Source organism: Carassius gibelio, chromosome A2 (genome assembly GCF_023724105.1).
Source record: "Carassius gibelio isolate Cgi1373 ecotype wild population from Czech Republic chromosome A2, carGib1.2-hapl.c, whole genome shotgun sequence".
Classification (NCBI taxonomy): Eukaryota; Metazoa; Chordata; class Actinopteri; order Cypriniformes; family Cyprinidae; genus Carassius; species Carassius gibelio.
This window is the reverse complement of record NC_068372.1, coordinates 8,905,865-8,923,918: the sequence shown is the minus strand read 5'-3', so window position 1 is coordinate 8,923,918 and position 18,054 is coordinate 8,905,865. Positions and strand designations below refer to the sequence as shown.

General features: G+C 37.9%; 2 protein-coding genes across 4 annotated transcripts in view; one reads left to right on the top strand and one right to left on the bottom strand.

The window, feature by feature from the left end:
- The window catches only part of LOC128025844 (adenylate kinase isoenzyme 5), a 147,555-nt gene extending 138,608 nt beyond the window's left edge, over positions 1-8,947 (top strand). For both annotated transcript variants that reach the window (XM_052612408.1, XM_052612403.1), the window contains exons 12-14: positions 3,300-3,416; positions 6,692-6,886; positions 8,269-8,947. In XM_052612408.1, the coding sequence (XP_052468368.1) occupies positions 3,300-3,416; positions 6,692-6,886; positions 8,269-8,334 (378 nt within the window). In that variant the 3' untranslated portion in view covers positions 8,335-8,947. The remainder of the gene's footprint in view (positions 1-3,299; positions 3,417-6,691; positions 6,887-8,268) is intronic.
- Positions 8,948-10,634: 1,687 nt separating this feature from the next.
- The window catches only part of LOC128025701 (ZZ-type zinc finger-containing protein 3), a 40,156-nt gene continuing 32,736 nt past the window's right edge, over positions 10,635-18,054 (bottom strand). For both annotated transcript variants that reach the window (XM_052612194.1, XM_052612205.1), the window contains 2 exons: positions 16,193-16,293; positions 10,635-12,175 (listed from right to left, as the gene is read on the bottom strand). In XM_052612194.1, the coding sequence (XP_052468154.1) occupies positions 12,031-12,175; positions 16,193-16,293 (246 nt within the window). In that variant the 3' untranslated portion in view covers positions 10,635-12,030. The remainder of the gene's footprint in view (positions 12,176-16,192; positions 16,294-18,054) is intronic.

Below are 18,054 nucleotides of genomic sequence, written 5' to 3'. Positions count from 1 at the left end.
GTTTATCCATTAAAAGTTAATTTTGTCAACTTTTAAGAGCATATCTGGAAAAGAAAAAAATATATATATTTTTGTGCATTATTACAGTTAAAGATGTCATGAACAAAAACAAATTTGGTATTCAGTCGGGACTACTGTTTGATTAAAATTATTGTAGAGGTGCTGAACATTATTTTGGCAGCAAGCTTTGCTCTGAAGGATTCAGATTCTGAGTTGTTCACAAGCAAACCTCACTGATGTTTGAAACCCTCAACACAATGATGAAGAGATGTGATGAAGAGATGGAAGAGGTGGTATTAAAGGGAGTAGTCTTGATATTAAAGGGAGTAGCTCCATACTCTGCCTCTGTCCCTCCTTCAGTGACCACTAGGGTCACTACATTGATAAACTGCTGCACTTCCTCAATCAGTTGTCCTCCAACCATCAACATTAGAACATTGGTCAGTGCACCTCCAACTCTCATGGATCAGACTTAGTCTAGGCCCTACTGATTCTCTGTTCAATCTTAACTTTTGTGGATGCTCTCTTGTCTCAGCATAGCAGATAAAGCTTATTTAAATTGTTATTGGAGACACTGTTCTCTGGTAAGTGATTAGTGATGGTATTAACTGAAAACTGATGTACTTCAGACAAAAGCTCAATTTATTATCCCCCTCATCAAAACTGTGTATAACAGTTAGCTTACTTGAAGATAGGCGATCATTGTTCCCTTAATTGTAAGCTATTGGCCATAAACAAGAGCCTCGAACAACAGGTATGTTTCCAATAATAAACTAAAAGCTTTGATCAACAGTACATTTTCTAAAAACATGCAGCTTAGCTGAACAACGAGAACAAAAATAAGTGCTATGCGACAGAGTATAGTGATGGAAAGCTGACTTAAGCCCGGCTCAGACTACACGATTTAAGCCAGATTTTGGCACGATCTGCTTGAGTGTCGTTGGGATTCGTAAATAACATTGGGTGTTGGGATGCAAGATTCAATTGTCATAGTGGACGACAACTGCTTCACGACGTCGACACAGAAAGGCTAGCATGTTGAATTTTTTTTTTCATCATCCACAACGAGTTCTGTCTCATCTGTGACACTGGCCTTAATGTGTCTGTCTGACAAAAAAGAAAGCTGAATTAACGTTTGTCTGTGTGACTAGCGTGTTTCTCTGCGACGGAACAAAGGCTGATTTAGCACATATTTTTGTCAACGAAACTGTTTTAGTGCAAGTGTGAGTATGGATGAACTTACATATCTTATTTATTTGTAGTGGGAGTAGTTAAAATCAGCAAAGCGTCAGATGATACTATGCCAGATCTCCATTTGTCAATCAAACTACTTACTGTTTATGCAGAAAAAAGAATGGTTGTTTGATTGGCTAACATAATTTCATAGGAAATAGTAGCAACAAGTGTTTTGACAACATTATCCATATAAAACTGTAATTTAAATACAATGCAACATGTGCCTCATTTACAAAACAATCTGCAGTCAAATGCTCTGAAAAAACATATATTAATCATTAAACACGGTTCAGGACACCACTGAAAATAAACTGTCAACTCGTTGCGATAGAATTGTCTGACTCGCTGACAAAGTAGCCTATTTTAAAAACAAAATATGCAAATTACCATTTTCTTCAAGTTGTATACTTCAAATACAGTGGTATTTTTCATAATGTTGTGGAGATGACTTCACATGCCATCATCACCTCCTTGCAGCTGCAGTTGGACAGTAAGATATTACCACTTTACCGATTCAAACCAGACAATGGACCGTTCGACCGTTCGAAGTAATTTAGCACATCATCATACTTTCTCATGCCAGGAAAAATAGTGCGTACACATGGTCTAGAATGTCCATAAGGTGAGTGCATATTTACGCTAAGTTTATTTTTGATAAATCCCGATATGTATGTACAAAATTGCGTGCCCAATTTCTATGCCTATTTTGTGCGACCACAGACTGTATAAAAACATGAACGTAGTGTCCGTGATATCACCCGTAGACTACTGAAGTGTGTTTTTGAAGCCTAAAGGGTGCAGAGCGGGCCGTCGCCATCTTGGCAGCATGTCACCGCGCGACTCTCCCGAACAATAAAAAATGGCCAAAAAGGCGGGAGCTACTTGCTGAAGCCACGCCCACCTAGCGCAGCGGCACTGTAAGCAGCGGCAATCCACCTGTCACTCAAGTGGCCACGCCCTTAATTATGCAGAACTTTAAGTCTTAATATAATTTGAACAGATGAGTTATAAAAAAAATCACCCCCCTCACAGTTGTCATGAAGGGCAAAAAGCTATTTAGCCCAAAATCATTTTTTGCACCAGGCTGTAAACGTTTTTTTTTCAGCTGTAAAGTTGGCCATTTTAACATGGGGAGTCTATGGGACTGACTCCCTTTTACAGCCAGCCTCAAGCGGCCAGTCGATGAATTGCAGTTTTAGTCACTTCCTTATTGGCCTCACGAGAGAGAGCGGGAGGTTGGCGCTTGGTGCGTACGCAATGTTAATAAATGAGACCCCAGGTCAGGACAGAAATAGATAGGAAAGAGAGATCAATTGTCTACCATGCAACTTTAGAAGAATCAAACCAGTGTTCTGACGAATTGTGCTAACCTTTCAGATTTTGCTACCTCCCATTGAAACAGTAGATAGCACAATGCGACAACAAAAAATGCTATCCATTAGATTATGCTTTATTAACACATACACCTACCCCAACCCTTAACCTACCCTTACAATAATGCAAATACAGTAGTTATGTGTTGTTCTGCGTGAGAAAATTGACTCAATATGGATGTGCACACTCAGAATAAGCCCTGGTAGGACAATCTGATGGGTATGAAGTGTTAGGACACCAGTGTCAGCTACGCAGAAGAGTTAGATGACTGAGTTATGCAGGTATAACAGGTGAAGGCTGGGTTAAGGAAATGACCTGCAGTGTTTAGCTCCATCAGTAATGAAACACACTTAAATCTTCAGGGTTATTGTAAAAATTACAAGCAGGTGTGTTTGATTAGGAATGGATCTGAAATAGGCAGACAGGCCCTCCAGCCACTAACTTAGGCTCTCGTTGTTGTGTTTATTTCCTAAGGTTTGGCATGTTGCTCAGAGTAATTCAGACTTAATCAGATGATTTATGTTACAGTGGTGTTGCCTAGCAACATGACTGTCATTAACATTTGCTGTGAACTACTTTTAGTTGTCCCAGACTTCTCACTTCTAATCTAATGAGCGTGTTTGTGTCTGTGTTCTAATGAATCTGTATGTGAGTGGTCATCTGTTTTCCCTCTTCTGTGTGTGGTTAAGGACACGCTGCTGGATCTGTTGTGCGAGGCTATGACTTCTACTGTGCGTCAGGGGAAGGGCTTCCTGGTCACTGACTTCCCAAAGAATGTGAAGCAGGCACAAGAGTATGAAACCAAGGTCAGTGCTTTTCAGAAAAAGACAAAATCACAATACAGTCCCAAATGACAAACACTGTAGCACTGCCGTTGAAATCGGTTGGGAAGCAATGGGAGTTTTAGGGAGTACGTCTCTCAAAAATGAAAACTGACATTTTTACTCACTCTCATGTTGTTTCAAAGGCATATGATTCTTTTATTTGTAAAACACAAAATGAGCCATTTTCAAGAGTGTTTATGCCCACAATGCAGATTTCAGGTCTTCAAATGCAATGTGATGGCATTCTTTGACATACAGGTGGAAAATATTTTGTCATTTGCTGAAAATCTTCCTTCCACTGCAGCACTCAAATGACATTTGCGTATGAGTATTTTTAAATGTAGTATGAGAATGGTTGTTTTTTATTTAAATATTTTTTCACTAGATTAAAACAAGCAAATACTGAAGAGTTTAAGATTGGATCATGATTGAAGTAATTAACATTTTTCTTTCAACAATGTCGGAAGACTTACCTATGTGTAAATTCCAGGATGGCAATACCAAGATTCACCAGGTTTAATTTGTGAAATAGTGACTCAGTGAGCATGAGGAATCATTTTCATGTATGAATTGACCACCACAGAGTCCTGAGCTGAACCCTATTGACAATCTTAAGGATGTGCTGGAGTTGACTTTACAGAGTGGTTCAACTCTACCATTGTCAATACAAGATCTCAGACAAAGATTTGTAGAAGGAATAATGCTTTGATGTTGCATGAGTTTTTTGGGGAAGTTGTGGCCTTATGGCTAGAGAGTTTAACTCCTAACCCTAGGGTTGTGGGTTTGAATCTCGGGCCAGCAGTGTGTGTTCACTGATGTGTGTGTGTGTGTGTGTGCACTTTGGAAGGGTTAAATGCAGAGCACGAATTCTGAGTAGGGGGCATTTTAAAGTTACCTCTAACACATCCCAAAGACTTTCAGTGGAGTTAAGATCAGGACTCTGTGGTTGTCTTTCACAAATTGAGCCTGGTGAATCTTGGTATTGTCATCCTAGTATATGGACATGGGTATGTCTTCTGACATTGTTGTTTGAAAAATAAAAAGCTATGCACTGCATAAGTTAGTAATAAAAGTATTGTTGCCAAACATACAGTATTGTTCAAAATAATAGCAGTACAATGTGACTAACCAGAATAATCAAGGTTTTTCGTATATTTTTTTATTGCTACGTGGCAAACAAGTTACCAGTAGGTTCAGTAGATTTTCAGAAAACAAATGAGACCCAGCATTCATGATATGCACGCTCTTAAGGCTGTGCAATTGGGCAATTAGTTGAATTAGTTGAAAGGGGTGTGTTCAAAAAAATAGCAGTGTGGCATTCAATCACTGAGGTCATCAATTTTGTGAAGAAACAGGTGTGAATCAGGTGGCCCCTATTTAAGGATGAAGCCAACACTTGTTGAACATGCATTTGAAAGCTGAGGAAAATGGGTCGTTCAAGACATTGTTCAGATTTTTGATTAAAAAGTTGATTAGAGAGGGGAAAACCTATAAAGAGGTGCAAAAAATGATAGGCTGTTCAGCTAAAATGATCTCCAGTGCCTTAAAATGGAGAGCAAAACCAGAGAGACGTGGAAGAAAACGGAAGACAACCATCAAAATGGATAGAAGAATAACCAGAATGGCAAAGGCTCAGCCAATGATCACCTCCAGGATGATCAAAGACAGTCTGGAGTTACCTGTAAGTACTGTGACAGTTAGAAGACGTCTGTGTGAAGCTAATCTATTTTCAAGAATCCCCCGCAAAGTCCCTCTGTTAAAAAAAAGGCATGTGCAGAAGAGGTTACAATTTGCCAAAGAACACATCAACTGGCCTAAAGAGAAATGGAGGAACATTTTGTGGACTGATGAGAGTAAAATTGTTCTTTTTGGGTCCAAGGGCCACAGGCAGTTTGTGAGACGACCCCCAAACTCTGAATTCAAGCCACAGTACACAGTGAAGACAGTGAAGCATGGAGGTGCAAGCATCATGATATGGTCATGTTTCTCCTACTATGGTGTTGGGCCTATTTATCGCATACCAGGGATCATGGATCAGTTTGCATATGTTAAAATACTTGAAGAGGTCATGTTGCCCTATGCTGAAGAGGACATGCCCTTGAAATGGTTGTTTCAACAAGACAATGACCCAAAACACACTAGTAAACGGGCAAAGTCTTGGTTCCAAACCAATTTCCAGACCTTAATCCAATTGAGAACTTGTGGGGTGATATCAAAAATGCTGTTTCTGAAGCAAAACCAAGAAATGTGAATGAATTGTGGAATGTTGTTAAAGAATCATGGAGTGGAATAACAGCTGAGAGGTGCCACAAGTTGGTTGACTCCATGCCACACAGATGTCAAGCAGTTTTAAAAAACTGTGGTCATACAACTAAATATTAGTTTAGTGATTCACAGGATTGCTAAATCCCAGAAAAAAAAATGTTTGTACAAAATAGTTTTGAGTTTGTACAGTCAAAGGTAGACACTGCTATTTTTTTGAACCCACCCCTTTCAACTAATTCAACTAATTGCCCAATTGCACAGCCTTAAGAGCATGCATATCATGAATGCTGGGTCTCATTTGTTTTCTGAGAATCTACTGAACCTACTGGTAACTTGTTTGCCACGTAGCAATAAAAAATATACTAAAAACCTTGATTATTCTGGTTAGTCACATTGTACTGCTATTATTTTGAACAATACTGTACATCATGTAAGAAACATAAATCACTGCTATGATTCAATCTTAAGATTTTACATTATTTACTTTTTTTGGCAGGTAGTGTAAATGTGAGTAAAAAAACTAAATTGATCATGTTGAACCAGTATTTCTGACCCTGGACCACAAAACTAGTCATAATGGTCAAATTTTTGAAATCGAGATTTATATATGCTGAATAAGTAAGCTTTCCACTGATGTATGGTTTGTTGGGATAGAACAATATTTGCATAAATAAATAAATAAATACAACTATTTGAAAATCTGGTATCTGAATATTGAAAAATCACCTTTAAAATTGTCAAAATGATGTCCTCAGCAATTCATATTTAAGATATCAATGTTTGTTTATAATGAATGTAAATAATTACAATTATGTATAATAAAATATATAATTATGTTATTAAGGAATTAAACAGGACAAGAGCACAACATATTTGAAATGCTAATGATAGATATCACTGCCTGCATCAACACCCCCCCCCCCCCCCCACCCCCGGCACTCAGTACTCGTTCGCTTTCGCTCCCTTTCTTGAAATATATGTTTGTGTTACAGATGGGGCAGCCCGACATAGTTCTGTTCCTGGAATGTTCCGCTGACATCATGAGTCGACGGCTGCAGCAGAGGGCCACCTGCAGCCTGCACACTAAAGAAGCCCGAGACCGAGACACTCGCCGTAGGGTAGAGGGATTCTGCAGCCTGGTCAATCCCCTGGTCAGTCACTATGAACACAGAGAAGTTCTGCACAAGGTGGGTATGGATAAGCCAAGCTACAATTAATCCGAGCAGTGATGTTTCAGTGTAATTTGGCCATTGAATGGAACGTTTTGACTGGTTACACTGACCTAAAACTCAGGAGAACATCTTAGGATCAGCACAGAGTAGCTTATTAATGATTTTAGTCTGTTGTTGACAGTCTGTTGGTGCCTCTGATTTACCAGCAAACACATCCTCTGATCTCTGGGGAAGAGAAGCAGTCTTTTAAAGAGATAGTTCAACCAAAAATGCAAATTCTGTTATTTACTCACCCTCATGTTCCAAATGGCTTTCTGTGGAACATAAAATATATTTTCAGAAATGTCTTTTTTTTTTGGTCCATCTATACAATGGAAGTCAATGCTCTACAAAAATATTTGGTTACCATCATTCACTAAAATATCCTGCAGGAAAAAGACAGTGATACAGTTTTGGAATGACATGATGGTGGATAAGTGATAGAATTTAAATTTTTACTGACTCATTACCATGGTTCACAAAGGTGCTTTAAAGAATACATTGATTCTGCTGTGGTACATGTACAAAAAAACACAGTAAAACATTTTAGTATCTGGATTTTATAGTGATTTGCAAACCTGGAATTTTTTGGGGGAGATATTATAATTTTACATTCATGCATTTAGTAGATGCGTTAAAAGCAACTTACAGTGCTTTCAGCCTATGCATTTATTAATTTTTTTTACCAGTATGTGTGTTCCCTGGGAATTGAACCCACAACATTTTGCACTAACGCAAAGCTCTACCAGTGAGCCACAGGAACTCTTTAATAATCTTAAAAGGCAAACAAGATTACAAGATACAAGAGTGCTGTAAAATATTTAATTTGGTAGATATTGCTCTTTGATCAGTACACCCACTAAGCCATTTAGATATAATAATCATTTAAATCTATTTATTCAGAGTAACAGACACGCACATGTAAATCCACCCCAATATCTATAAAATGATATTTATAGCTCAAAAGCTAGGCAGCTGTTAGTGCATGAGTGTAATACAAAATAATTGCTTGCCATGAATGTATATAGAGAGAGAGAGAGATCGCAAAGGAAAATTCAATACTGTTAATGGTTTAGTCTCAGAGCATTTGTAATTGTAACCTCTTTATCAGTTGGAAAACACATTTATTAGAAAAGAATGGAATAGTTAACACTGTATTCATATTGATCGAGTGATGGTGATGACAACATTAAGCAGACAGTTTAAATTGTCTCTATATATGTTAAGACATAAACACATTCAGAGCAGCTGCGTGTTTGTTGGATTTATTAGTGCTGTATAACAGTTCTTTTGTGGGTTGATGCCCTACTTTTCAGCTTATGGTTTCTAACAGCTGTGTTATGTGTGCGTGTATGTAGATTGACGCCGAGCAGCCCCCAGAAGATGTCTTTGAGCAGATCTGCCTCGTCTTGGACTCCTGCTAGAGAGCTTGGACTCGCACTGCCCCCTGGAGGACAAAACCATCACCTATAGCTGCACTGCAGACTGACTCATGTCACACACCACACAGTTCATCACACACACACACACACACCTGCGATTACAGCTTCTGTATGGCACAAACACTGGGAAACTACCAACCAGCAACTGGCACCTGTTCATTTCACCCCATCGTCGTTCACTGTAAATACTAGCTCATAAATCAACAGTGTTTATCTCTTGGTATTGAACCTGTATGCTTTAGCTAGCTATCAGCTCCATAAAACACAGACAGGGTTATTTACGACAGTCTGGTGCCGTTTTTGTTGTTTTTGGACTGTCGTTCAGTCAGTATCCTCGAGCACTGAAATCAGTAAAACTGATAAGCATGACAGGCTGGCCACTGAAGAGCCTTTTTATATTTTAACGTCATGCTTTGTATCTCGCTAAACATGTCAGAATAGTGATTCATTGTATAGTTGAAGCAGAAATAAATGGAGCTGGAGAGAGAAGTCTGGCTTTCACGAGTGCAATGAATGGATGATTTTCACAATGAGGTCTGATAACTGTATTCTTCCTTATCAAACAGAGTGAAATAAAGTCATTTCATATGTTTAATGGTTTTATTTTTACTTTTCTCATAGCTACTGCTTTTAATGTTTTCATTGTGGTTAAAGGAAAAGTTAACCTGAAAAAGAATATGTGCTTAAAAATGTACTTACCCTCGAGCCAACAAAGATGAGATTGTTTCTTCACTGGAACGGATTTGGAGAAATGTAGCATTATTACTTACTCACCGAGTCGTCTCCAGTGAATGGGTGCCGTCAGACCGAGAGCTGATAAAAACATCACAGCAATCCACAAAACTCCAGTTCATAAACTAATAAGGCCATCATTAAGATGTTAACTTCAGACTAAAATATGGCTCCTATCCATAGTACTGTTTTCTCAAGTGAAAAAGTTGAATTGTTTAAATAAGAAATATATACTGATCAAGCGCCATTTACAAGCAAACAGTTCATAACAAATATGTGGGTAGATTTTGATGTGAGAGGATAACGGGGTGAACTTTTTCAGTTGAGGAAATGTTATTATGGACATGTATTTTGGCCAAAAGTGATGCTTTAAAATGATGGATTTGTTCAGTACAAACATGCATCTTTGGACTGGAGTTGTGTGAATTACTTGTGGATTACTGTGGCTTTTATCAGCTGTTTGGATTCTCATTCTGATGGCAGCCATTCACTGCAGAAGAGCTATTGGCCTGAGGCCGAGTACATTTTCAGCAAATTTTCATTTTTGGTTTAACTCTTCCTTTAATAGTATGTGTGGGTATGAAGGTGAAAAAAGGTGTTACAAGCAGTTTTTTCTAGCAGCACCAAAATTGCCATTAAATGTGGTGAAGCATGTCATATGAAAACGGATACTAGACAGGGTATTTACTCTTTCCTCACTAAAGTACATATTGGCTTCATCACGGTCTCCTCTCCACCAGTAAGCTGGTGTGTGTTGGCCGTTCTGGCAGACTATGGCTACTGTCGGATCCAGGTGGATGCTGAACACTGGTGGTGGACGAGGAGATACCCCCTCACAATACACCATGCTTTGATTGCTTAGAAAAGCGCTATATAAATGTAATGAATTATTATATTTTTCTTCCAACAACCTGTCACTCACATAAGATCCAACTATCCAATCAGTTCCCAATGGAAAATTCGCACCTACATTATTTTCAGTTCTAGAAGCCGTTTAACAGCATATCGACGGAGGTGGCAGCACTCAGACGTTTAGTGAAACCTCATTTCAATATGGTAAAATTCAGCTCAACCCACAACCATGTATTACTAAAATATTTTAAATAGAAAAAGCTTTGAGTACAGTATTCATCTCATGTCAGTGTACACCATTCAGATGACTCTTCACAAGTCAATACATTTAAGGGGTCGTATGATGTGATTTCAAGTTTTCCTTTCTCTTTGGAGTGTTACAAGCTGTTCGTGCATAGATAAGATCCCTAAAGACGCAAATCCTGCTTTCTAAGATATGAGTAGACCACTATCAGAGAACAGATATTTCCTATGGCTGAAGGATTTAAATTTTCTGATATACATTTATTAGGTACAACTTAATAACCATGTAATACAATGACATTGTACCACCCTCTGGTGGCTGAAGTGTGACAGAATCTCAACCCTAAAAATAACGTTCAAACCTAATTAGTCTTCTCTTAAATCGTACTTTTAAGCTTAAAAACTGAAGTGAACCTGAAAGCAAATCATAATACCAAAGTCATGTGGTGTAGAAAGACTTTTCACATACTTTTATTTCCACAGTTCTCCTCTAACTTTTTTTTCTTTTATTTTTTTACATTATTTAAGAACAGACTGTTATACACAGATACTGAAGCGGGTCAAGGGAGGGGGAGGTGAACAGAACAGAACCCAATACAAAATGGTCTACTCAAAGCACAACAAAAATGCGTGTGTATAAAACAACATGGGAGTGTGGCGCATGTGCGACGACTACCACCAACTCTTGATTTCTTGTTATTCTTTAGCTTTTAAATAGATTAATAAAAATACAATCTTTTCATGGACCGTGAGGAAACTGCAAAAATTAGAGTGATCTAAAGGCGTGATGATGGTTGGGAAGTTTTTCACAGATGGCAAACGTGCCACAAGTTCTTCATTTTCTTCTTCTAAAACAAGTGGCCAGGTTGGAATCAACTGGATAGGGAAGAAAAAAAAAAATGGCACACGGCAACTACCACTGGCTACTTTTCACCATATATTTGAATACTTCACATGATCAACAACAGTACACATTGAGAAAAGAAAAGAAAGCCCTCCACAAGCGCAGAGAGTGCTATAACGCCTTCCGGATCTCAGCTGGTCTTCTCCGTGCTGTAGTGCTTCGAGGTTTGAGAACCTATAGGGTTAAGTGGAGTGGCTTAAGTTGGCGTAATTAAAAAAAAAAAACTAATGAACGTAAATAAAGTGACAACATCATGAAGCGGTCGTAAGAGGAAACAAAGAGCAGCTTCTAGTGAAAATGGTAGTCCATGGCAAGAGACATATTGGGTCTGTCAGTCGGGATTTTTTTTTTTACCCGTTTAGAACGTTGGAGTTGTGAGCAAACCTCCTCGATTGGTTAAAAACCTGGTATGAATCAAAGACGACAGTCTCAGCACCAAATTCCATTCCTTGTACTCCCCCCCTCACGAAAAGAGCTCACACACGAAGCCTCACTTATAAATAATTCAACTACAGACAACATTTTGCACTTTAACGCGAGCCCAACCCCACTCCCGCCGGTGAAGAGGTGCGTCACTGACACCCGTCACTCAAACAGCGGAACAAAGGGAGGCGTCGTGTTGCCTTCTAAATGTCCAGGGATTGGGAATGTCGGTGTGCCTTTTCTTTTGTTCATTCTTTCCTCTCGTTTCTTTTGATTTGAGATAGTGTTACTTGACGAGACCTGGTAAGGTTTGACAACCACGGCAGGGTGTTGGCCCCTCCCTCCCCCGAACCCTCCCCCACCCCACCCCCCTCCAGCAGCAGGTCGGGGCGAGGTGCGGACCATCTGCGGTTCCCTCTCGTCCCAAACGTAAGCATTTCTTTGACTTGGATGATGGAGCCATGCACAGAATGCCCTGGGGGCTGTGACCCAGCCCTGGATACTAGCGCTGGAGCTCGTCCCTGTCATCTGTTGGCAGGGAAGTAGTTGGGGTCCAGGTAGTTATAGCCTGTGCTCTGCGGTAAGCAGTAGTCTTTGTCCAGGAAGGTTTCCACCTGGCAGACTGGCTCTAGTCTGTGTGTGGGCTTGTGGGTCTCCGTTTTGAAAAAACTGAAGGGGCAAACAGAAAGATGATTGGTTAGGATGAGACTGCCGTGCCAACTGACCATACATGCACTTTATTATGTTTCAAGTCAACACAGAATAGGAACTTGTGGATATTTTGTAGACAAACCAAATGATTTATCCACATCAGACCTCATTTATTTAAGGTTTAATAGTGTGAGCAAATCCATGTGTGAGATGACTAAAATAAAAATATCTAATATAATACATATTAGAATAAATCTTGTTATAAAAGTGCTTTATAATTAATATATCAATAGAACTTAAATATTACCTTACATATCACATATAGTAGCGCTTTATTTTACATATATATATATATATATATATATATATATATATATATATATATATATATATATATATATATATATATATATATATACACACACACACACACACACACACACACACACACGCACACACACACACACGCACAGTGTTGCTTGAAAGTTTGTGAACTCTATAGAATTGTGCAGAATCTCTGCATAAATAAAAATAAAATATATAAGTCAAGTGTACTAGTCAAGTGTAAATTACTGTGGAGAAAAAAAAATTCTGAAACCCATGTGGATTTACACAAACTGAAAAAGTCAAAAAGTATTATTTCGTGCCCTGCTCTCCCCTACCACTGTTAATAAATACATTATAAATTCCCATCACACTTTAATTCCCTTTGAATGTAACGTGTACATTCCCTTGGAACTGGGATCATGGGGGAATTTCATGAGGAGTCCACTTTGCAGTGCACTTATTCGAATAAGACAACGCTTGAATGCTGCTGCCTGAACAAGAGACCTCCTTACTGAAGTGAAAGTGTTGACTGGTGTCGACTATCTCCACCAAATTCAGTCGATCCCTTCAGCGCGAGGAGCCCTCTCAAACATCACCCTCCACACATTGGTATCCCCCCGGGATCGCTAGATCGGTCAACGCCGGACTTTGAATTTAACCACCTGTAACTACCGAACCCTGGGGGCTATCGACACTTATCATTCGAAAGAGTGCCTCTAGACATACACTCGATATGCGTTCGAGAGGGTTCCTCGAGCTGAAGAGATCTCCAAATTTGATGTGGATTAACCGCACCATTACAGAGAAATGGCCGTTCAAAGTTTCAATGGTTTTCAATAGATTAAGCTTTAAAGTGTTTCATCAAGAAACCAGTAACAAACAATAGAGCACGACAAACCAAGTAATTACACAATTTCAAGCATTTTATCTGCATTTTAGGTTCTGTAAAAAAAAAAAAAAAAATTCACATCAGTGGCATATCTGGGCCATTTTCACAGATACCAATATAACGGCGACAGGCTCATATCGGCCGATAATATCGGTCGCACAAAGTTATCCAATATTACATATATGTGAAAAAAGTAAGTTTATCTCTAAGATTAGCTGTTAATTTGAAGGTGAAAATTAGTCCATCTGTTTAGAAGGGTTTATAATCAGTGAGATGACTATCATGTGTCAGTGTGTGCCCGGTTTTATTTAAAGAACAGGGATCTATAAAAGTTTGGTTATGTTTGTGGAAGTGTATCATGGCACAAACAAATGAGATCTCTGAGGACATCAGAAAAATAACTGATGTTAAGGCAAGAAAAGTTTACAAAGCCAGCTCTAAAGAGTTTTGAACTCCACCAATCCACAGACAGACTGTGTACAAAAGGAGGAAATTGAAGACCACAGTTACCCTCCCCAGGAGAGGTTCACCAACAAAGAACACTCTAAAAGCAAGACATGTGAAAGTCCACTAGGTTTGAAAAAGGACTGCAGGCTAACTTCTAAGTAACTAAAGGCTTTTCGCACATTGGCTAATGTTAATTTTTATGAGCCCATCACCAGGAGAACACTGAACAACCATGGTGTCCATGGCAGAGTCGCAAGAAGAAAGCCACAGCTCTTCAAAAAAGAACATTGCTGCCCATCTGCCGTTTGCCAAAGATCATGTGGACAAGCCAGAGGAACACTATAGAAATGTTTTGTGAATCGATAAGATCAAAATAAAACATTTTGGTTTAAATGGGCAGCGTTGTTTGGAGAAGGAAATCACTGTATTCCAGCATAAGAGCCTTATCCCATCTGTGAAACATGGTGGATGTAGTATCATGGTTTGAGCCTGTTTTGCTGCATCTGGTCCAGGGTGGCTTGCCATCATTGATGGAACAATTATAATATATAATTATACCAGCAAATTCTGGAAATGCCAGGATATCTGTCTGAGAACTAAATCTCAACAGAAAGTGGATCATGCAGCAAGAAACGACCCCAAGCACACAAGTCGTTCTACCAAAGAATGGTTAATGTTTTGGAATGACTGAGTCAAATTTCAAACCTTATCCAATTTACATTTTGTGGAAGGACCTGAAGCAAGCAGGTCATGGGAGGAGACCCACCAATATCACTGAGTTGAAGTGGTTCTGTAATGAGGAATGGGCTAAAATTCCTACAAGCAGTTGTGCAGGACTGATAAGCAGTTACAAGAAACATTACTTGCAGTTATAGCTGCAAAAGGGGGTCACACAAGATACTGAAAGTAAAGATTCATATACTTTTTCCACTCATAAATATTTAACACAGTTTCTCTTTGTCTACTTTCAGGATTTGTGTAAAACTGTTTTGGGTCATATTTATTCAAAATTACAAATTCTAAATGGTTCACATCCTTTCAAGCAGCACTACATATAAATAAAAAAACTATAATATTGTTTATTATATCCATGTTGTAATAATATATAATATTGTGCGCCATCTGTCACACCCACTGGAGTCTCGTAAATAGGTCACGCATGCGCTAATAGCTCTGAAGTAAACTAACCCTGGAACATAACCTACTCTGGAGCAGGTTATGTTCAGAGAGCAAGTTGCTATGGCTCCTTGCATACCCTGAAAGTTAGCTCAGTATTTAAAACCAAATGCTGGGTTTATCCGCTAACCCTTAAAAATACCTGGATATGTCATATAAGCTGTAGGGCTATCAAAAAAAAAAAAATCTAATTTTTGCAAAAACATTGCATTCGAATTGTAGGTGTGCGTTAAGAAGGCAGCCTTATCAGTGGCCCATGAGATGCAAGGATGATGTAAGTATCGTTGCATTATAATGTTTCTGTTAGATTATACAGTTGAAACCACTAGATGCGGCGCTTCTGCGTTGTTCATTAAAATACTGCGGAAATAGAGAACATGAATGCGGAGAAGATCTTGTTTACATCAAAACTGAAACCAAGCCATTCACACAGAATGCATATTTCGCACATTTTTTTAGACACATCTATAACCGTTGCACTCGCATCTTGCACAAAGGAGCTGCATGTTTAGAAAGCCATGAAAAATAAAAAAATACAAAAAAATCGAAACTTTATGGCGTGTTTTTTCCCCATCTAGCATTTCACCCTCTGTATTAAACTATGCATCCATACATACATGATGCTGTTTTGTTTATAGTTGTTTAAGCAACTTTATCATAATTTGCTTATGAACATTATTTTAAACTATCACTTTTTGCACAGATAGTTATCTTTGAATACACATACATTAGTAATATTTTGCTCGATAATCCCTCTTGTGGCCTCAGAAGAGAAGCCAAAAGCTTTTCTTCACCCTAGCTGAAATTCTGCATTTAAAATTTTAATATAATTAGAATTTTAATTATATTTAAGTACAAATGTTGAATTTAGTTTTTCAGCCATTTTGACAGCCCTAATAACCTGCTTTCTGGGATACCCCCCAAGTCTTAAGTTTTTATGAAATTTAAGGTCATTAAAATTTGTCTTAAATATCTTCAGTGGTAAAACAAACTTCCTATTTTCGGGGATTTGAAAACCATGAATTGTAATGCAAACTAATCTGATTATTAAACCTCAAAGGCTATGATTTCATTAAATTAAATCATGTTTCAAATGGTGCACTGAACTCATGTCAAAAAGATGGTATTTATGAGTTAACTGTACCTTTACACCACAATGTTGTAATTACGAGTGGGAAAAGCCTAGCTCCACTCACCAGTTGGAGCAGGAACTGCAGAAGTCCATGGCGTTGTCCTGTGGACAGTCCTGACAATGCCACCGTACACCCTGGATGGGCTCCATGCCACATATGTCACACTGAGTGAGAATTACATGAAAACATGAAGAATGAAAAAAAAAATGCTGATTATGAAAAAGAGACACATTATATTATATAGTTGTCTAAGAGCCCGAAAGTACTCCTTCATGGAAGAGATGGATTTATTACTTGCAACTTTGTTGTGATGTGTCTGGTTAAGCCAAAATATTAAAGGGGACATAACACACACTGTTTCTGCAAATATCATGTTAATCTTGAGGACCTACAGAGAAGTATTGCATCTAGGGATGCACGATATTGGATTTTTGCGGATTTTTGATATGCCAATATTGTTCAACTCATTTTGGCCAATACGGATTGATTTCCTTTTGTTTGGAAACAACACCAAGTCTCTCCTGTGCAGAAATTATAAGTAATTTATGTTTTAATTTTGGTTCCTATTCAACTAGAACTTATTTATTAGAATTAAATAAACAATAATGAAGGTTTTTCGACAGCACATTGGAGTTCTGAATATAACAATAAATAAACTATATATCAATTGCTGCATTTTTTTTCTCCAGAAAGATGCAAGGTTAACCCTAACATTTTATTTTAAGATTTAACATTTGTAGATGGTCTAAAGCAAAAGAGTTGTAAAAATATTGAAAATATTTTAGAGCTTATATATATATATATATATATATATATATATATATATATATATATATATATAAAACATTACACATTAATTAATCAGTTTATATAAAATGATTTAATTTACAAGCTATAGCTTCTGACCTTTAAATCAAAACATACTCATTTAATGATATCAATTACTTAAAAATAGTCTAAATGTTATTTGTGTAAGATATTTTACTTTTTAATTTAATTAGAAGTAGGCCTAAAGCGCCCCCTACAGATTAAATGCATTGCTCTTATCTGCAAGACATATCGGTAAAATTATTCATTTAAGGGTCAATGCCGATATTTACCTTTAAAGCCATTATTGGCCTATTCCGATATTAGTCCGATAATATCGTGCATCCCTAATTGCATTCTTCAAATCTCTGAAAAATGGTTAGTTTTATCAGATTTATGAAATACAGGTACTGCTTTACGCTTCTCTCCTGGAGGCGTGCCGTGGTCGAAGCTACAGAGTCACGAGTACATCAAGCTATCAGGTGTGTTCGACTTGAAGCAGCGCTGCATAGATCGATCAGTGTATGACATCAAAGTACCGTGAGAGCTACAGAGGCTCATGATACATGGCTCTGCTTTCTAACCGCTCTCGCGTTCCTTTGATGTCAAACACCGATCAATCTGCACAATGCCGCTTCAAGTCGAACACATCTTTTGCGTTGTGATCGTGTGCAAGATTCGACATCGACATAAAACGGGAACAAAAACTTTACTGACTTAAATTTTATTTGTTTATAAAACATTCATCACTGAAATGCATCTACTGTTCCCTTAACGCTGGGCTTTATACTCTCTTAAACTTATATGAACCCTGAAGAAGTGTAATTTGCACAGAAATACTCGGTTATACATCCAACTCATGTGCTTTTTTTTTTTTTTGGTAACACTTTAGAATAAGGTTCCATTAGTTAATGTTAGTTAATGTATTAATTAACATGAACAAACAATGAATAATACATTTATTACTGTATTTATTCATCTTTGTTAATGTTAGTTAATGAAAATACAGTTATTCATTGTTAGTTCATGGTAATTCACAGTGCATTAACTAATGTTAACAAGCACAACTTTTGATTTAAATAATGCATTAGTAAATGTTGAAATTAACATGAACTAAG